At 61.9% G+C, this 19,674-nt stretch overlaps 5 protein-coding genes across 5 annotated transcripts, besides 9 other annotated features; all 5 read right to left on the bottom strand.

Annotated features, from left to right (window-relative positions):
• Positions 1-13: 13 nt before the first annotated feature.
• Positions 14-1,066, bottom strand: Tco025E_01093 (uncharacterized protein; the record flags this gene model as incomplete). The annotated part of the gene is made up of 1 exon (XM_029368031.1): positions 14-1,066. One exon carries the CDS (start codon positions 1,064-1,066, stop codon positions 14-16), a length of 1,053 nt encoding a protein of 350 aa, XP_029231901.1.
• Positions 1,067-1,803: 737 nt separating this feature from the next.
• Positions 1,804-1,823: a microsatellite.
• Positions 1,824-2,693: 870 nt separating this feature from the next.
• Positions 2,694-2,720: a microsatellite.
• Positions 2,721-2,974: 254 nt separating this feature from the next.
• Positions 2,975-3,070: a microsatellite.
• A 342-nt stretch (positions 3,071-3,412) lies between these two features.
• Positions 3,413-3,453: a microsatellite.
• Positions 3,454-3,578: 125 nt separating this feature from the next.
• Positions 3,579-3,611: a microsatellite.
• Positions 3,612-3,639: 28 nt separating this feature from the next.
• Positions 3,640-8,982, bottom strand: Tco025E_01092 (putative protein kinase; the record flags this gene model as incomplete). Its single annotated transcript, XM_029368030.1, has 1 exon — positions 3,640-8,982. One exon carries the CDS (start codon positions 8,980-8,982, stop codon positions 3,640-3,642), a length of 5,343 nt encoding a protein of 1,780 aa, XP_029231900.1.
• Positions 8,983-9,354: 372 nt separating this feature from the next.
• Positions 9,355-9,372: a microsatellite.
• A 57-nt stretch (positions 9,373-9,429) lies between these two features.
• Positions 9,430-9,447: a microsatellite.
• A 179-nt stretch (positions 9,448-9,626) lies between these two features.
• Positions 9,627-9,685: a microsatellite.
• A 472-nt stretch (positions 9,686-10,157) lies between these two features.
• Tco025E_01091 (uncharacterized protein) lies at positions 10,158-12,185 on the bottom strand (the record flags this gene model as incomplete). Its single annotated transcript, XM_029368029.1, has 1 exon — positions 10,158-12,185. The coding sequence occupies one exon, from the start codon at positions 12,183-12,185 to the stop codon at positions 10,158-10,160; it is 2,028 nt and encodes a 675-aa protein (XP_029231899.1).
• Positions 12,186-12,562: 377 nt separating this feature from the next.
• Positions 12,563-13,789, bottom strand: Tco025E_01090 (putative cyclophilin 15; the record flags this gene model as incomplete). The annotated part of the gene is made up of 1 exon (XM_029368028.1): positions 12,563-13,789. One exon carries the CDS (start codon positions 13,787-13,789, stop codon positions 12,563-12,565), a length of 1,227 nt encoding a protein of 408 aa, XP_029231898.1.
• Positions 13,790-13,978: 189 nt separating this feature from the next.
• Positions 13,979-13,998: a microsatellite.
• A 193-nt stretch (positions 13,999-14,191) lies between these two features.
• On the bottom strand, positions 14,192-19,621 carry Tco025E_01089 (putative helicase; the record flags this gene model as incomplete). Its single annotated transcript, XM_029368027.1, has 1 exon — positions 14,192-19,621. The coding sequence occupies one exon, from the start codon at positions 19,619-19,621 to the stop codon at positions 14,192-14,194; it is 5,430 nt and encodes a 1,809-aa protein (XP_029231897.1).
• Between the last annotated feature and the right edge of the window lie 53 nt (positions 19,622-19,674).

Here is a 19,674-nt window from a genome sequence, read left to right as displayed (position 1 = left end):
CCGCTCGTCTCCGTCAGGCCCAGCGCTTCCGCAGCAGCAATGGCTGTCGCGCCGCTCCGCGCGGCCCCAAGGGCAGCCACGTCCGCCCGGCTTCCTCTGCCTGCACAATGGCGTCGCGGTCGCTCGTCTCCGTCAGGCCCAGCGCTTCCGCAGCAGCAATGGCTGTCGCGCCGCTCCGCGCGGCCCCAAGGGCAGCACGTCGCCCGGCTTCCTCTGCCTGCACAATGGCGTCGCGGCCGCTCGTCTCCGTCAGGCCCAGCGCTTCCGCAGCAGCAATGGCTGTCGCGCCGCTCCGCGCGGCCCCAAGGGCAGCACGTCGCCCGGCTTCCTCTGCCTGCACAATGGCGTCGCGGTCGCTCGTCTCATCGCTTGATAGTGATTTAAAGTGATGCTGATCCATAGTATTTGTTGTGGTCGTACTTCTCGCGGAGCTGCTATTATGTAATTCGTTGAATTCGTGCGCCTTACTATGTAGAAGGGAAGGTGAAGTTGTTTGTCCCGTATTTATCGAAGTCCTGTTGTGGCTCTCCTTTTGTTGTTGGGTGCCTATGTCTGTGGTAGAGCCCAGGTTAACTGGTGCGAGTGGCGGGTGGGAACGTGCTGTTGTATGGCCGTTGTCTGCTTCCGTGCGGCGTTGTAGTTTTTGCCGCAGAAGTTGCTGGCGAAATTCTTCTAGTGTTGCAGGTGCGTGCCCGCTTTTCGTTTGTCGTGGGTGGATTGTCTGTTGCGTAATTGTGGTGTCGACTGCTACTTCCGTTGCGCCATTATTGTGCTGCCGCACCGCAAAGTCGTGTGGAAGGCGAGTGGTAGTGGACTCCGCCGCGACGTCTGGCTGTTTTTGCGCGTGCGGTGCGGCGCCGAATTGAGGATTCGACTGAGACGGGGGCTCAGTGCTCAGCTGCGGCGGAGGCTGTCGGCGGCGAGCCTGCTGGTCGGCGTAAAACTGTGCAATGAGTTCCTTCTCTGCCTCGTCTTCGGCGGCAGCGGCGGCCGGGTCAGGCGGTAGGGCGTGCGGCTGCGCGTTGAAGCCCGCCAGCAGACGCTGCTTTCCCTCCGCCACCAGCATCAACTCCCGGTCCTCCACGGCGCAGTGGCCCTGCGGTAGCCCCTCCGGCGCACACGACGCCACCCCGCTACGCCGCACATGCCGATCGAGATGCCGCTGCGTCAGTGTGGCCGAGCTGCTGCTAAAGACGCGGGAGGCCCTGCCGCGCCGGCCGCTCTGCACAGACAGGGAGCTGTTAAGGGACTCGCCCCCCCAGCTCACATCCGGGGTTCTCTTTGGGTCCTCCACCGCCGCCTTGTAAGGGACGCGTTCGTCGCGGTGGAAGGTGTCTGGCCGCGACCTGGACCAGTCCTGCGGCGGGTGGTGGACGCCGGACTGCCTCCAAGTGACGCGGGAGGAGCGCCTGGAGACCGACGTCGTCTCGCTTTGGCCCTCGCGTGCCTCACCGCGCTGGGGCTGCGGCGCCGCGGTGTCCCCCGTGCACGCTGCCTCTGTTGCGGTGCAAGTCGTGGCCCGCCGGGGACGTCATTTGACGCGGCGCGGTGCCCACGGCGGCCGTTTACTAAACTCTTTTGTCTGCTCTGCTCCGCTTTCTTCGTTTTGCTTTGCCGCCTTCTCCTTCTTGTCACTTCGTTTGCCAGCTCCTTCCCCTCCTCCCCCCTCCCTTTTTGTTTTTATTACTATGCCTCTCCCGCAACCTCTCCCCGCTGCAGACTCGCCGTCCGAGACAAGTCAGTGCGGCGCAGCGCGAGGTGCCCCGGCCCTCTCTCTCCACCCGCAGGAAATACAACGGCGACCAACGACAACAACAACAACAGAAAGACGCTGGGAAGGACGAAGAGATCGGCGGAAAAGCGAACACCCTTTTCACCACCGTTCATGCAATAAAAAAACAAAAAAGAGCAACAACAACCGCAGGCAGCTGGCCGCTGCGGCAGATGTCACGTTTGGGGGGCCTTTGGCCGCATGGCGGCGGGCGGGGGCGCCTGTGTGGCGGTGGCTTCGCCCCACGCAGCCACGGGAGGAGAGGCAAAGCAGCGAGGAGGCAATTGGAGGCAGGCGCAGCTGCGCCCGGCCCACGCACGCCGGCGCGGCGGTCTGCCCTGCGAGTCCACATCGCCGTCACAGCTAAAGAAAAGCGCGCAAGGAAAAAAAAAGGGAAACAAAACAAAAACGAGGGGTGGGGGACGGGAGGAGGGCAACGAAGCAGGCAAATTTTCCCGCGGCTCGCCCACTGCCACACGCCCCCCGGCCCGTCGCGCGGCGGCGAGGACGCAGAAGCAGAAAGCGAACTCAACTCGGCCTGTGAAGCCACGCACGCACACACAGACACATGCAAACACTCGCGCGTAGGGTGCCGGAGGCGTTTATTGGGCAACAGCGCGGCCGCAAACGAAAAACGTGGGCGATGGAGAACTCGGCGTCCTCGCCGCGAACCGCGCGCCTGCAACGAGTTTACTCGTCGCTGCATCTCCACGCAAAGCTGCCACGCCAGACGCTTCTCTCGCCCCAGGAGTGTGCACAAACACAGCGGCGCGGAGAGGGGCGCGGCGGGTGTGTGAGGCGGCAGCGCGGCCCCACCCACCCCCGATTACATCGCCGTGTCGGCGCAGCGGCCGCAAAAGAAACGAAAGGAAAAAGTAAACTGATGAAAAGCATAGTTGAAGCACTGACGTCATTTAAAAAAACACATGCACACCCTCACACACACACAAATAGTTACCACACGCTCTTTCTCCTTGCGAACACATCGTTTTTCCTTTTAACTCTTCTTCTCCTTTACGTACATTAGGACTGCGGCGCACGTCACTCAGGAGCACTCTCGCCCCCTCAGCAATTATATACTCCTTGGCGTCCGCGCGTACATTACATACTCACACACGTTCCTCTTTGCTGCCGTGCCGTCACCCTTTTACCTCAGCATTGTATCCACACAGGCATTTGCATGCGAAGTGACGCATGTGCAGAAAAGAAAAGAAGGAAGGATCGGAAAAGACAAGAAAAAGCAAAAAAAAAAACAAGCAAACAAACAAACATCACGCAAAAACAACACACACACACACATTGGCTCCTTCTTTTTTTTTTTTTGCTGCTGTGAGGGAGTTCCGTTCGCGACTGCGTCGGCGACTGGAACAAAGCCGCATATACACCGTCAGGGCACTGGAGCTCCAGTGAAGTAGGTGCACATGTGCGTGTGGGGTGCGCCGGCGGTGTTTGTTTGAGTAAAGAAAAGCAACAACTTTCCCTACCTCCTCCCTTGTTGGTTTGCGCCCTGTGCGGGAGGCAGGGCGGAGAGGCCCTGGCGGGTGTGCGTGCGTGTGTATAATAGCCACGCACCCTGCAAAACTGGAGACCACACGCAGCGAGAGACGCGTGGGCAGCGCAGCAGAAGAGGCGGCGAGGCCCAAAGAAAAACAAAGACAAAAAACTAAAAAAAGCAACAACAACATAGTCTCAGCTCGCCACTTCTTCCCACACACCACTTTACATACCTTCTCTCTCCCCGCGCGCACATGCGCCGTTTTGCTCTGCCGCCGCTGCAGGCCACGCAGGTGAGGCTGCCGGCCGTCAACGGCGGCGTGGCGGCGACGGCGCAGCGCGGCGGAGAGACTCCCCCGCCCACCGCCTGCGTTTTACACGGAAGAAATGGAGAGGTCCAAATTTTCCGCCTCCTCGGCGCTGGCGTCGCCAGCCTGGGAGGCGTCCACCAGGGCGTCGTCCGCGTCGAGGGGGCAAATTTCCTCCACGGCGCGTATCACCATCTCCATCCACTCGACGTCCCACGTCACGGGGTGGTGCAGCACCTCCTCCGCGGTCATGCGCTTCTGCGGGTCACGTTGAAAGAGACTTTCCAACAGCTCCACGAGACTCTCCGGAAGTTCGGCCTTTTCGGAGCCCAAAAAGGTGGTACTATTGGCAGTTATGTACGTCACTGCCCTCGCACTGTCGCAGCTCATGCTACTTTGAAATTTGGTTTCCGCCGTCGCCTGCTTCTCACCGGAGGAGAGGCTTTCCTTCGCGTTGACGGAGGCCATGCCACGCCGCCACGTGGAGCTCTCACTCCGCTTGCTACAAGCGTCGTGGCAGGCGCTTTTCATGGCCCCTAAAAGCATCTGCGCCGCGGTGGTCCCAATGTGGTGCTGCAGCTTCCCACCCTTGTAGTTTGCCACGGTGATGGGCAGACTCCCGGCCTGGGGGATGGACGTGTACAACTCCACGAGGGCAGGAAAATGTAGCCCCTGCAGGTGACCGAGGCGAAGTCCAATGATTTCCGCCAGCAAACAGCCAAAGGACCACATATCGCACGGTCGCCCGTACGGTTCACCCAACAACACCTCAGGCGACATATACGCCAAGGTGCCTTTCATGTTGACAAGCGGCTTCGCGGCGCACTCCTCGGCGGCGGAACCAAAGTCGCCAATCTTTGCCACACCACTACTGAAGAGAATATTGCACGGCTTTATATCGCGGTGTACGATGCCCTTTGAATGTATGTAGGCAATACCGCTCGCGACGTCGCGGAGAACTAGCACGATCTCCCTTGCAGTAAGGGGTTCTGAAATTTTAATCAGTTCATCGGGATCCGTCTCCGGTCGATTACTCATGCCTGCCGCTGCCTGCAGTGGAAAGGAGGCGCCGTTTGACAAACGTGGCAGCGGCGGCTTCTGAAGTCGCGGTGTGTCTTGCTGCATCATCGCAAAGCCCCGTTGCAAGCGCTCCCTCAAGGTGCCGTCGCACAGCTCCATAAATATACAGTAGGCGTTGTCCTCCATGGAGGAGTGGGAAAAGCTCACGATGTTTGGGTGGTCTAGCTGGCTCATGATCAGCACCTCGCGATTCAGCTGCTCCAGGAGGCGGTTGCTGGCTCCGTTGAGAAACATCCGCTTCATCGCCAGCCGCCCCCGTGAGACGAAGAGGTAGACCTCGTACACGTCGCCAAAGGCGCCGCCGCCGATTTGACGGACAATCTGGTAGCTCTTCCGCCAACGAATCTGCACCATCTCCTGCCGCAGCCGACGCTGCCGAATGTAGAGACTTAGGTTTTGGCCAATGGTGGGATTCGTGAAGATTTCCCCAATGTCGCGAAGCCGCAGCACCGCCTCATCCGGGGTCCCGGGCGGAAGTGGGAGGGAGTACGTGTCTTCATTCAACAAGTACAACATCGTCGTTTTACTTCCCGCGTCCTCGACGATGAGCTCGCGGATTTCCGGCGTCACAAGCCACTCTGACCACTCAATGAACACCACATCAAAGGCGCCCATGCCGATAAGCAGGTACCGCTTCATCGTCGCCGGGTCGTTCACCACCGTCGCGGAGTGCCCCCTCGTCCACAGATTCTGCACCACATCCTCTCGATCCGCCTTTAAGTAGAGGAAGAAGTGCAGATAGCGCTTATAGTAACTGGTAACCTTGGCGATAAGGGGGCCGTGACTGGAAATACTTGTCGCCATCGCGTCACTCCAGCTGCGGCCCAAGGACTTACCAAAGACGTTATCCACGTGGGCGAACGCGGAGGCGGAGGGCCACTCCGGCGTCCCTGCCTGATTGGTGTCAAACCCCGACCTTGACTCCAGTGCCGGCACCAGCGTTGCTCTGTTTGCGACGGGGAACGTCGTTTTGGAGTGCCCACCACTGAAGACATGAGGCAGCCGCGTCACACTCTCCACCGAGGACACGGACAATTCATCCACAGAATGAACTAACGGGACGGCAACAGCTCCCGCGACGCCACTGCTGCCATCGGGCTTGGAAAAAAATTCCGTTTTTACATTCGAGGGAGCACTTGCGGCGTTTTCCTCGCTCTTTCGCACTGACCCCCGTTTAGCCTTGCGCACCGCCTCAGAAAAGGCCTTTTCTGCTGCTGCGTACTGGTGCAGGTGAATCGTCTTTCCACTTGACTGCGCCGCCGCGTCCTCGGTCAGGGCGTTTGTGGCGGTCACACCAAACAGCGACAGCCCTCTGAGGGTAGAGAGCTGCAAGGTGCCGGCGTCCTCCATGAGCGCCAGTCGCTCCTGCGTGGTGTACGGGAAGCGCAGTGTGCATCCGCTGGCCGTGAAATGAATGGTGGCGTCGCAAGCACGCAGGTACTCCAAGAGGTTTGGGGAGAGCAGCGAGTCCACCCCTGCGTCGTACAAGGAACTTCGTTGGCTTTCGCCTTCAGTGGCGCCAGAGCCAGGCAGCGGGAGGGAGGCCGCGTTCTCCAACGCCCGACTGTTCCTCTTCGCGAGCGGCACACCATCGACGGTCCGCAATTCAAGAAGGATAAACATATTTTCGGCATCCACGACACAGTTGACACGCTTGTACCGTTTCAACACCCGGTTAACAAAGATCATGAGGGCCACAAAGTTAATCAGAAAGGACTCCGGCACCCGCGGCGAGAGATCGGCCGTGCGAACACCAATCAGACTACTCAACTTCTCCCGTAGCTGCTGCGCCGTGATTTGGTCTACGGAGTGGCCTCGCTCCGCCGAAATGGGCGACGAATAGCCTTTTATCGTAGAGCGGCGCTTGGCGCGTCGATGCCCGCCTGGCGCCGTCCGTGAACTGCGCCCCCGCTGCGACGTGCCGGCCTGGGAGTCCGTACTATCCGGCTCGCCGTCGTTCAGCAAGGAACCGCGGGAGTGGGAAAGGCTGGGCGTCACAGCATTTGCCGTGGAGGCCCGCTTCTGCATTGGATCGTTGAAACGGTCACCCATTGTGGACTCCTGAGCGGCCGTCGCCTGCGGCGCGGACACCCCGCGAACGCGGCTGTTGCTGAGCCTCCTCGAGGCGTCGTCCCTCGCCTCCTTGTTGATCTCGCGCAGAAAGAGCAACACCAGGTACATCTTTTCAGTGGATTGGGGCAGGGTGAGCGGCTGCCCCGGGTCACAAAACGAGGAGGGCAAGGTGACGTTGTTAATGCTCATGGCATACACGTCAAAGTGGCCTGCGTCCTGCAGCGCCCGCGCCGTGAGCAGCTCCTCCACACCGTTTTCAAAGAGGCAACGCAGGTCGGCAATTTTTTCCACGGATTGACTCCTCTCCCACTGGCCCTGCTCCTTCGAAGGTGGCGATGGGACGAGAATAAGGCGCTCCTTGGAGCTCCGCCGCTGCCGCTGCGGCAGTGCCGGGAGTGCGGAGGCCATATTTCTGCCCTTATTTCGCCGCGACTGCGACGAACTTCTTGGGTTGTGGTACAGACCAAAGACGTCCTTCAGCTCCTTCCCAGCGAGATCCGTCAGCCACCGATAGTGCAGCAGTTCAAGGGCGGGGAAGTTGCAGTAGACGACAGGGTACCTGTCTCTCGTCTCCATGGGCTTGAAGCTCTCACCTGACGCCCTGGCGCGGGGAACGTATTCCACAATAAGCAAAGGGCAGACGCAGTCCTGTACATTTTCTGTCAAATGACGACAAATCCTTGCGGTGCGGTCTGCTTTTTCATAGGGGGAGAAGTCCTTGTATTTGTCGGCGACGCCGCTTGGGGCCTCCGTGAGCAACTCTTGACGCTCCCGCTCCGCCTGCCTGCATCGAAGGCGAAGTGAGCCATCCTCTTGGCTGGCCTCCTCTTCCTCCTCCTCGGCGTCTGCGTCTGCGCCCGCCGCCCCAAGCGGTGGCGACGGCGTCTCCACTTCACTCTCCACGAGGTCGGGCAAAGCGGCCTTGGACCCGGCGTGGCACCCCGCAGGCGGTGCCGCCACCGGAGACGCACAGAGCGACTGATCGTGGCGGGCCTGACTGTACGGCCGCCACGCCGGGCGGAGGTCTCCGTCAGAGACGCCACCGCACGACGGCTTTGCGTATTCCTCCCCGCACGGAGGGTGCGTTGCGGGGAACTGTGGGTGGAGGTCCTTCTCCACCACGACGGCGTTTCGCACAGTTAAACTCATGCCATTTTCACTCTCATCCTCGTCTTCTTCCTCGCACTCGTCCCTCTTGTTGCCGACGACGTCATTGGTGCCGAAAGGGGTTTGGCCGGTGCACCGCACAAAACACGCGGACCCCTGCAAGCAGAGCGCCCGCAGGGCCGCGGCGCGGGCAAGGCTGGAGGCGGCGGTGGAGAGCAGGATGAGGAAGACAAGTCCCATTCCCAGCAGCAGCAGCAACTGCAGGGCGGAGAGAAAAACGCGAACGGCGCTCATACTGTAGTGTGGCGGGGACACAGTAGCGCAGTTACTGCCCAGGAGAACGCCGGGGCCCGCAGCGCGCAGTGCGTGGAGGTCCAAGAAGAGTTGCACCACAGGGACTCCAGCCACAATGACGAAGGCTGCCAGCAGGGAACGCAGCCCGGCGGTGGAGAGAATAGCACGCACGTCAAGTCCTATTCGCCTAACCAGCGCAGAAAAGGCCCCGGGCGCGTCGGAGATGCCATAGCCGTCACACCACCCGTTGCTGAGTGGAGTCGCACGGAGACGGTCGTCTCCCTCGACCTCCTCCGCCTCCTTCGTGAATGCCACCACAGCTGAATTGTATGCAGCCACCGTCTTTCCACCGCCGCGCAGCTCCACCAGCGCTCCCTCCACGTGGGCAGCGACGTCGTCCAGCGCCGCCACGAGTTCAGGGCAGTCGGAAAGAAAGCCGCCATCGCGGCCAAAAATACCCGCAGCGGCCTCCCAGCCTTGCAGGGCCGCAAGCAAGTTGGCGAAGAGTTGCCTATTTTCCCCCATTTTCTCACACAAACTCAGACTAAGACTACGAAGTTGGTGCATTGCCAGCAGCACACGGCCTTTAACAAGCATGAAACCGTTGAAGAAATCCTGCGTCGAGAGCGCGGCGGCTTCCTGACCACCAGCCTTTATTTGCTGCATCGACAGGCTGGGGCGTTGGCAGCAGAGGAACTCCATCGTCAGCGTCAGAAGTCGAAGCAGCTGCACGTCAGAAAGCAGTGCGGCGAGACGCTCAGCGGCGGCGGCGCGCCACGGCGGCGCAGCAGCAAAGCCAAAAGCGTCGCATCCCTGCGAGGGGCCCTCACAGTGCCGTTTCCCCGCAAACCGCATGACGCGCGGTGCAGGCCAGGCACAGAAACGCACAAGCAGCGACAACCCCTAGCGGAGGAACCGCAATTCCGTCGTCAGGAGAACGTGGTCGCACACCCACAGAAAGAGAAAATGCGGAGGGACCGATGACTCAGAAGGAACGAGCAACGCACAGGAGCCCCCCCCCTCCTTCCAAAAAGAAAAGAGGGTAAGCCGATGAAATGATACCAACCGGGCGGCAGGACCACAGAACACAAAATTGATAGGATACTCGAGAGCAATGCCACCCGTTATCGATTCAGCCTTTTTCTTTCCTATGCAGTCTTTTTTTTTGTTTTTGCGAGGGTTCCGCCCTTGCGCCCCGTTAGGGCCCTTATTCCCTGTAAGCCTGAAATATATATATATATATATCGGTTGAGGTGTTGCACAACCAGCGCCCAATGGTCTTCGCTTCCCTTTCCTAGTGAAATATATATATATATATATGCCTACGTATGCACGTTACTTCTGGCCTCTTTTGTGGCCCGCTTCAAAAAACGAAAAAAAAAAAAATTCGTGTGTGCTTTGTCTTCCCCTCCTTGAGCCCCTTCTTGCTGCCCGGTTGTGAATTGCGGCCCCACGCTGCAGAGTGCGGGGAGGGGGCGCCAGCGCGACACGTCAGTGGGGAGGAGAAGGAGCAAAGGAGAAAAAGGCAGAGAAACAGACAGAGAGAGAGAGAGAGAGAACTGGAAAGGGAGGGCGCGCGGGAGGAAGACAAACACACACAACAAAAAGCCGTGCGCTGGTGGCACCGTTGAGTATCCACCGCCACCGAGGACAGCGCATGCATTAGTCTTACGTGTAGCAAAAGAAAAGGAGAGACCACATTGCAGACACGACGAGTGAAGAGGGAGAGTAGCACACGGCGAACACAACGCATCTCTTGCGTTTCTCCCCGATTTCACTATTTGTATGTATGTGGCTGTTTCCGAGGATGTTTTTGTTTTTGTTGAGCCTTATTTTCTCTTCCTCTTTCCCCTCCACTTCACACACACACACACAGAGAGGGAGAGAGGGGCCCATGAGCGGAGCCTTGTGACGGGGGAAGGGGGAAGAAGGGGGCGAGGGCACACGCGGAAGACAAACCAACTAAACAGCGGGCAAACGCACACGCACACACAAAAGGGAAGGCAACTGCATCTCAAGCACAACTTATTTTACGCAGACGCCAGTGAAGCTGCGGTCTCCTGAGCAGACGCGGCGGCGGAGCTCGTGCTATCCGTCGTTTCCTGACGCTTTTTCTTTGGGCGTGCCACCTTCCGCGGGGCACCAGGCGCTTGAATCACCTGCTGCTGTTTCCCCTCTGCCTCGTCGGCGGCGGGCGACAGGGATGCGCCCAGCGCAGACCCCAAACCCGCTCCTCGTCGAGCATCGATTTCCGTGGGTGGGCGCAGCCGGAACCTTCCAGTGCGGCGCGGACGTGGGGTGCCTCGGTTGTACTGCAGCGCTCGAACCTCGTCGCTCGTCATGGACTGCAGCGCCGCCTGGCCGAGCAGCGACTGCTGCTGAAGCTCCTGCTCATCCGCGTCAAACGGCACATCCTTGTCGCCAGACAACGCGTACTCCCGCAGAAGACTTTCCGTGCCAGCGAGACTTAAAACCTCAAAGGAGGCCTCGGATGGGAGGTCCTTGCTCAAGGAACCTCGTCGTTCCTGGTCTCTCCCGCCCTTGAGCGACGCTGCCCGCTGTGGCGTCGCCTCGGTTGCCTTCGGCAGCGAGTCCGTCAGGTCATCCTCGCGCTGGGGCGGCATCGGTGGACGCCGCGGGTAAGAGCGCCTAGGGGAGGCAAACGTGGTGTGGACCTCACTCTCGTACTCCTCCGGCGGGGGCGGTAGTGAGTCAACGCGGCGGCGGATGCCTGCGGCCTCGCCGCCGCGCCGCGCCTCAGTTGCCCCTCCGCCTTCTTCGGCGGACGGCGGCGGCGATTTCGCGGGTGACGCCGCGTCAGGGAGGACAAGGCAGGCGGACGCCGCGAAGCGGCCACTTGCGACGTCCTCTACGGAGAGTGTGAAGTGCTGCACCCAGTCGGGGTCTGTGATGACGGAGGGAACCGCGGACGTCTCAACAGGGCGCGGCTGCTGCTGCTGCTGCTGATCGCTGCTGCTGTTGCCAGGCTTCGCCCGGCTCTTCTCCCGGTGCACCTGCACGAACGCATCGTACGTGGTTAGTACCTGCTCGCGAGACACCGCCGCCCAATCACACGCCTCGGTGAACTGAAAGAGCGGTCGATAGTCCGCATCTGCCGCGGCATCCAGGCTACGCTCCCAGAGTTCAATGGCCTTGTAGAGGTCCTCACCCTCAAGCTCTTTAATTTGTGGCTCCTGCGTCATTGGCGCCGCCGCCGCGCCGCTGGGGCTCGCGGCGACAATGTCATCCAACACCGTTGCGGCTGCGGGGAGCATGTCACGCTCGCGGGCCTCTGCAATCTTCGCCGCCTGCCGTATTTGTTGAAGGATGCCAAGCTCCATCTTCGCCTGCGCCTCCCGCTGCTCCTCCATGCTATACGGCACCTCGACAAAGGCGTACACAGGACGACGAAACGACCGCTCATGCGCCGGTCGCCCCTCCGCCGGTCGCCACCAAACGTTTAACTCGCTCGTGCTTGCAACATCGGTGGGGCGAAGCAGGCCATTCTTTTCCTGGTCCCAGCGACTCGCAAGGAGCGGGTGCGTCTCCGCGAGTGACGCAGCTCCACCAGCGACGGCTCCGGCGCTGGCGCCCTCGGCAACGCCACAGTCACCACCACGTGCATCCTGCGAACGCTGCGGCTGCGGCTGCGGCTGCCGCTCGAGCGAGCAGCGCGGGCAGCCCTTATCCGCCACCGCGCGATCCCGCACGGAGGCCTGATAGCTCTCCCCGCACGCGGCGCACCGCCACCAGACGGAGATTTGACTGGTGCACGGCACCGAGCTCACATCCGCGTCGTTCAGCTCCGGCACCCATTCGTCCACCAGATCCGGACGAACCACCGCCAGCCGGCGAAGCTGCGGCTCCCACCTGCCCGCGTTCGTCGCCCTCGCGCTGCTTGCCGGGTGGCTCGTCGATGCCCGGCGCACGCTGTGCCCGAGCTGCAACGCCAGCAGAGACGCCACTCGAGGCGGGTGATGTCGCGCGAGGGGCCACCAGGCACCCACGCAGTGGGATGAAAACCCCCCCACAACACCCGTGCGATAGCGCAGCAGCATCACCTTTCCCCCCTTTTTTTTCTTTTCTTTTTCGTTGGAGTTTCTAACTTCTCTCCGTCTCACGTGTGTCCTTCCGCCCCCTTGTTTCGGAGACGGCAATATGACTAGTAGTATTTGTGCCTCGCAGTGTGTGCTCCCGGTCGTGGCCGCGCAGAAACGCAGTGAAGTGGTGAAGAGCAGGCAAAAAGAAAGGAAGACGTGCAAACAAACAAACAAAACCCGTGCAGGGGCATAAGGGCCTCCTCACTGCCCTTCCCCTCGCCGCAATGCGAAAGAAGGAAATAAAAAGAAGAAGCTAACGGCCATAGGATCCCACCCATCAGTCGCTGTTACTCATTCTCCATTCCTCTCGCTCTGTCTCTCCCACTGTTTTTTTTTTAGTATCGCCGCGGCAGAGTCTTCTTCTTCTTCGCCGCCGACGCATTTGGCGCTCCCTTCGTGCGTTTACTCGTGTCCAGTGATTGACTCAGCCCACCTTTTCCCACCGGCCTCTCCCTCTTCTGGTGTTGCTGCTGCTGTTTGCCGCGGCGGTGTTGCCGTGCCGCCTGTGCTGCGGCGATGGCCTCGACGTCGTTGAGGAACGCTGGCTCCTGCGCGGCGAAGTAGTCAAACGGCGCACCCGCCGCCTGCGCCACCGCCGTTGTGCGCAGTGCCGTCGTTCCATCGGCGGCGGTCACGTAGCGCTCGGTGCGCCTGCGCTTCGCCTGCGGTCCGCCGCGGTCCTCATCCCGCTCAGCGGACGCCGCCGGGAAGCTGAGCGCGGGGTTGAAGAAGCCACCGTGCGCCGCAGTGGTGAGGCCCCCGCCGCCCTCTGCGCCTATCGCGCTCGCCTCGCCCTGCTCCTCCAGTTCCACCTCCTCGCGCCGGCGCGTACGACCCGCCGTGCGTGGGGCCACGACGCTTTCTCTGCCCTCCCCCCGTCCCCGCGGTGCGGCGGGTGCCGGGGGCGGGAAGCGCACTTCCGACACCCACATCTTCACGGCCTGCAGGGGCGCAAGTGTGCGCGGCTGCACCGCGGCGGAGGCGCACGCCTCGCAGAGGGCCTCTAACCCTGCTGTGACCATGCCAAGCGGCTGGTACGCGCGTAACTCCTCGCGCTCCGCCTCGCTGACGACGTCGTGCAGCAGAATGTAGTAGCGACTGCCGTTTGTGTTTGCCATCCCAACGTTGCCGAGCAGTAGCGTCCCCGCGCGAAGCTGCTGCATGCCGGCGGCGGCGGCGGCGGCAGAGGAGGAGAAGTGGGGCGTGGTGGTGCCCAGTGGCGGCTCGTCCGCAGTGAAGCCGCCAAAGATGGTCTTCGTCGTGCTACTGCCGATCTCCATCATGACACCCCTCTCGATGCGCACCACGGCGCTCTCGGCGAAGGGCTTCAGTCCCGTGGTCTGCAGCTCCCCGCCCGTTGCGAGCGCCGCGAGTTCACCCGGCGCCACGCCGCAGCTGTCCAGCGCCGCGCCAGACGGCAGCTCGCCGGTGCACATGAAAAGGAAGTTCAACACCGCCTTGGGCCGCTGCGCCGGGGCCGGCACAACAACACTCGCCAACACCTCGCATGGCTCCTTCTGCTTTTGCCTGTTGGGAAAGCGGAAGTTAAACGTAACGTGCATCCAGCACACACACACACACAGAAGCAACCACGCGCGGAAAAAGGTGCCCCTCGTAAGTCCTTCCCCACCACCGCTCGCAGAGCGCTGCCTCCATGCGGCAAAGAGAAGAAGTAAGGGGGGGAAAAAAAGATGCGCTCCGAGTGGGCTGCCTCGTGCAGCGAATAGAGCAAGACAGGAGACATGCCGATTACACACACACACACACACACTGCAAAGCGCTCAGATTTTGCATTCTTTGATTTTTTCTTCTTCTTTCCCTTCACCTTGGCGCGTGCTCTCTCTCTCGTCCTCTATTCCTCGGCGCCGATCAGACACTTTGTCAAAAGGGGCACACGCACACACCCACGCAGGGCAGGATAAATAAACAAACAGACTCAATGTGAAACAGTCTCTTCGTAGCGTCTAATTAGTTTCCTCCTCCTCATTCCTATGCGCTTCCAGCCGGCTCACCCGCCTCGACGGGCCCTCGCTGGCGTCCGCCGCCGCCGCATCCTCCTCCTCCCCACGACTGCGCTTTCGTCCCGCCTCCTTTGCCTCGCCCCCGCCTTCACCTGCGGTTGGGGTGGGGTGGCTGCCCACGGAGAGCTCCGCGTCGTTGACGCGACCGCCCGTGGGGGGAGTTGACTCCTCAGCCGCCTCCTCGTCCTGGGGGTGGCGGCTGCAGGCGTCGCTGCCTGCCTCGTCGGCGCCATCCGTTGGGGAAAAGCTGCGCGGCTCGCTGCGATCGCTTGCCACCTCCTCCGCTTCTGCCGCCTCTTGCGGTTCCCCAGCGCCCTGCTCCTCCGCATGGTCCATGGGAGTCCCGCTTGCGTAATCCTCCTCCTCTTCTTCCTCCTCCTCGTCTTCGTCCGCGGCTGCCGCCACCACCTCCTCAGCGTCTGCAGAGTCATCCTCGACGCTCTCTTCGGCCGGCAGACCCGCCACGCCGCCGCCAGCGGGGGCGACGGGTTCCGCGCCACCTCGCCGTTCAGCAGCTGCCATGTCCTCCAAAAGAAGCGCGCGAGTGTACGCCTCCCGCGTCTTCCAGAGCTGGTGCCATGCCTCTACCTCCTTTTCCACTCCCTGCTCCCTCGGTTGGCCCGCCGGCATGCAATGCCGCGCGAGCAACGTGTCCAGCCTCTGCTTCATGCGGTGCTGATTATCTGTCAGCACCTTCAGCACCGCCGTTGCTGAGGCGTAGCAGGTGGAACTCCGCACGGCGTGTGGAGCAATGGCCTGCATCAGCCACTGCGTGGCGCACAACGTTGAGGGAAAGGCAGGCGTGTTCTTTGTGAGACGCTCCAGCACAAGGAAGGCGTTGCGGTGGAGGAAGGCAACGTCACGCTGATGCAGAAGGATGTGCACGAGCGCACGGCACAAGTAGGCGTCAAGCTGCGTCGTGAATGCCGGGACGGCGTCTTGCAATTCCTGCACCGCGTCCCTCCCACCAGCGGACTCCGCTTCTGCCCGAGACGCGCCTCGTGGCGCGGCAGCGGCAGCCACCGTCGCGTGTGCAGCAAAAATAGTCGCGAGCGCCCGCGGCTTTGGCTCCAGCAGCGCCAGCAACGCCTCCGTCGTGAGCGTCGCGGGGGGCGAGGCGAGCTCCGCGACTCCACCCGCGGCGGCGGCGGCGGCGGCGGCGCTGCCCACAGACGGAAGGGAGGGGACCTCCACAACGGTGTCGTGCAGGGCGGCACGCAGCAGCGCCAGCAGCAAACCCACCCGCTTGCACTCGCCGTCGGTGAAGCCGACGAAAAAAGTCATGGTGGCGGTGATCAGGGAAAGCGCAACGTCAACGACGCGGTCGTAGTCCGCACTCACGCCCCCCTCGCCGCCACCGGCTGCTTTACTGGTGTTCAGCAGCCACTTCATAAAGTGGTACACAAACAGCGTGTCCTCCAGGCTGAGGAGGGCGCGTGGAAGCAGGTAGGAGGTGGCAAACGCCACAGGCTCGGAAAGCACCCCGCTGCGACGCAGCTCGTCACGCAACTCCTCCCGTGCCGCCTCACAGTGCTGGTACAGCGCTTGATGGGCCTCCTTCTCCAGCCGTATCTGCCGCGTCTGCTCCTGAAGCCAGTGAATAGAAGGGTCGGTGCTCAGCCTGCTGCCGGTGCTGTTGTGGCTGTTGCCGCTGCCTCCGCTAGGCTCACTGCCGGTGTTCGTATTCGCTCGGACGAGGGCGGTGGCGTGCGCGTAGAACTGGTTCACCTCCTTCGACGCCGCACTGTACACGGATTCATCAAACACAAAGTGAGCTGCTGTGTAGTGGGACAGTGTCCTTAAAATTGAAAAGGGAATGACACCATCCATTGCCTTGACGGAGACCGCGGTTTCCACATGGTTCATCACGTCACACGGTGTGACATTGAAGAGAGCGTCGACGCTTGAAACCGGTTTCCCATTGGACGCCGTGCGCTGCGTCTCCTTTGCGGCAAAGCGGGCCGTGAGGCGTAGCGCAACGTGTGGCATGGCAACCATGAAGATTTCCTCCTCTGGCGGCCCCTGCGGGAGTAGTGTCTCCATGCAGAGCAGCAGGTCATTGACCACATTGTAGTCCCGCGCACAGGTGAGAAGCACAATCTGCATCGTCCCCGCCAGATCCGCCTGCACCGTGTAGATTCTGCTGTGCAGCCGGCAGAGGTGCAACAAGAGGCACTGCCCAAGCGTAAAGTTGACGGTGGCGGCGCCGGCTTCCTCGTGTTGCTGTCGCGGCGGTTGTTGCGTGTTCGTCTCGCACGTGGCTTCCGCCGCCTCCACCGCCTCGGTGTTCTCAACCGGCACATGACACGTCTCCTGCAGGGCCCGTCGAAGCCGTGCGGCGGCGTCGCCCAAGAGGGCAGGGGTGAGAAACGTGTCCCAGCGGCCGCGACGGAAGGACTCGGCGGCGCCTCTGGCAAACCACTGCGTCGTGGGCGGGGCAAGAAGCGCCTTTGCCTGCGCCACGCTGTACTGCTCCTCGTGCTCGAGGGTGCGGCCGAGCATCTCATGCAGGACGGACTGCAGCAGCTCCAGACCAAAGACGATCGAGGCACGGGCCTCCCTGCGCAGCGCGTACTCCGCCGCCCGCAGCAACACACCACCGTCAAGACTGTGTGGGTTGTCGCGCCAGAGCACGGAGAGAAACGTTGCGACGAGGCCCACGCGGTTTGCGTCCGCGGTTCCAACGCGCTCCGCCTCCGCGTAGCGCCGCATCACCGACAGGCCTTCGTGGACGACGAGTGTGAGGATGGCCGCCGGAGCGCCCTTCAGCAGCTGCGTGTGGACCTGCAGGAAGTTGTTCCCGTACCCCACCGCCTGCTGAAAGAGCTTCTCCGCCACCAGCAGCGGATTCGCGTAAATGGCGGGCTGCAACACTTTTCTATACTGAGCCACATTCGACTGGGTCATGCGCTTTAGCGATTGCGCAAAAAGGGCTTCAAGCTCCTTCGAGCGAAGGACGTCGTGCGGGGCACGATAGCAGACCGACGAGGGACGCAGCAGCCAGTGTAGCCAACTCTCCGTGTGCAGAAATTCGGCAGGGTTCGTGCCAAAGTGCACGCCTGGCCCCTTTTCTTTCATGAGAAGCAGCAGCGCTTGAACGCGGCTGTACAAAATTGGCGAGGGCGCCAGCACGCGCATGCATGGCATCACCACACGAATCAGATACCGTTCCGCCAATCCCAGCGCGCTGCGAGACGCCACGGCGTAGTCCGTTTCTTCCGCCTGCTCCTGCCCACGCACGAGCTGCAGGAGCCGCGCGCACTCGCGGGTGATGGTCTCCACCACAGCGCAAAGAAACTCTTGGGAGGCGACGTAGGCGCAGATAGTTGACAATAGTGGAAAGTACGCTTCAAGGGCCCGCAGCGGGGCCGAAAATGCATATCGCCTGCACGTGCTCGCGCCATTGCTTCCATCCACCTCGCTGTCCTCCTCCTTGCCGCGAAGCACCGCTTGAACCCGCTGCAAAACATTTCTAGTAATGCTGCCTACGCCTGGCATGGCGGCAGACGGAGCCAGACAGACGTTGACGCCCATCTCGGCCTGCAGCTGCGTGATGGTCTCCGCCATGAGTCCCGGAAGCCCCATCTCACACAACTCCAACACAAAGCGGCAGGGGGTCAAACTCTGTGCGGAGGCCGCCTGCCTCGCAAAGGCGCCTGCCGCACCCGCAGGTGTTCTGCTTGAAGACGTCGATGCAGCTGCCGTTGCTGCCGGCGTCTTCGTGGCTCCTGTGGGTCCCGCCTCTGCGAGATACGGTCCCCATTTTGGGCAGGGGACGGGGAACACCATCTTTGAGAAGCGCGGCCCCGTCAACTCCCCGTGCACTGGAATGCGTCCCTCCTCCTCCTTCGCGTGCTCGGTGCTCACCGCAGCCGCACTGTTGCGCTGGCGCCGACGCGCGCCGCCTGCCTCCACAGCAGCAAAAATCAGCTCACTGTACGCCGCCTGCACGTGCTCGTCGACGGCCGCCGTAAGAGCGGCGAGGTCCTCGCCAGGGAACACCGTCGCTGCGGCCTCCGACGTGCTCTGCGGGAGCTGCGAGGTGGCGAAGTGGTAAATGGCGAGTGCAACACGCAGGCGGCAGACGCCTGTCAGGTACAAATACATGGCCAACTTCTGCCGACCCTCCGTGTGATGTGTGGGGGAAAGCCCAATGCAAAGTTGCATGCAGAAGGTGAAGAGGTGCACCCCAAGGAGGTCTCGAAGGTGTAGACGCTCGAGCAGCCTGCCGATAGGTGGAAAGTGCGTCTGACACCAGTGCGTCTCAGTCTCCCACGCCGCAGCTGGTCGTGTCAGATGCCACCGCGTTGCCTCCCCACCTCGAACCCCGCGAGTTGAGAGAATGTACGTGGAGCTCAGCACTGCCCCAATTGCGGTGCTCAACAGGAAGCTGTGCACCTGGCCCTCCCCGAGCAGCCGCCCCAGTTCATCGCTGTGCCGCCCCACGATGGCCTCCTCCGCCGCGTCATTTGCCGCATTTTCGCCGCGTGCCCCCTTTTTCAGCCTCACCCAGTCCGACATGAAGGCGTGCAGGGTGTGCAGCAGCTGGTACGTTGTCCCGGGCGCCTGCGCGACGAGGTGCGGACAAAACGACTTGCATAAAATCGCGGTGCGGCGAAACCGCGTCCTGGCGACTGTGGCGTTGAACGTCTCCGCCGACACCGCGCCCCACGCCGCCAGGGCCAGCTGCTCGGCTCTGACGTCCCCCGCACTCGCACTGCCGTCCTCTGCGTCTTGGGCACCTCCCTGCCTGGGGGCGCCTTTCATCGTCGTCGTCGACTGCTGCTGCTGCGCCGCACAGTGGCGGAAGAACTGCTGCCACGCCGCAAAGTCGCCGCCTCTCGCAGAGAGCTGTTGGAGAAACACGCAGAGAAAGCAAAACCACAAGGAGCGTGGCGCCTGCAGCTGCGCGGCCGTCTCCCCAGCCTCCGACCCGGCACTGTTATTAGCACCATTATTATTACTATTATCCCCAGCGCCATTATCTGGCTCCGCACACGCCCCGCGCAGCCGTCGCGAGAAGAAGGCGGCGGCGACGGCAATCGCGGCTGTCTTCGTCGCTGCCGGAAGCGCCGCCGCGCCCACCTCCTCCGCGGCGACGGCACTGTGGCAGTGCACCAGCGCCACAATGCGCAAGAAGAACATCTCCAGCGGCGCGGGCGTTGGGGCCGCGATGAAGGAGCTCACAGAGCGGCGGACGCATGCAAGCACCTCCGCCCCGCTCGCCCCTTCAGGGACGCCGATGATGTCGTTGAGCGCCTCCGCAAGCGCCGCCTCGAGGTCGCGCCTCCGACGCGCGTGTGCGTCGTGCCCCGCGTCGTCGTCGCAAAGCAGCGCCAGGAGCCGGTCCTCCACACGTTCCTGTGCCTGCATGTGTGTACACACAACAACGCAAGTCTATGCGGCGTGTACGCAAATGTAGTAGC

The sequence above is a fragment of the Trypanosoma conorhini genome (assembly GCF_003719485.1).
Source record: "Trypanosoma conorhini strain 025E chromosome Unknown Tco_14.4_contig_00032, whole genome shotgun sequence".
In the NCBI taxonomy this organism is placed as follows: Eukaryota; Euglenozoa; class Kinetoplastea; order Trypanosomatida; family Trypanosomatidae; genus Trypanosoma; species Trypanosoma conorhini.
The sequence above is the reverse complement of the archived record's forward strand: the minus strand, read 5'-3'. Positions and strand labels throughout refer to the sequence as shown.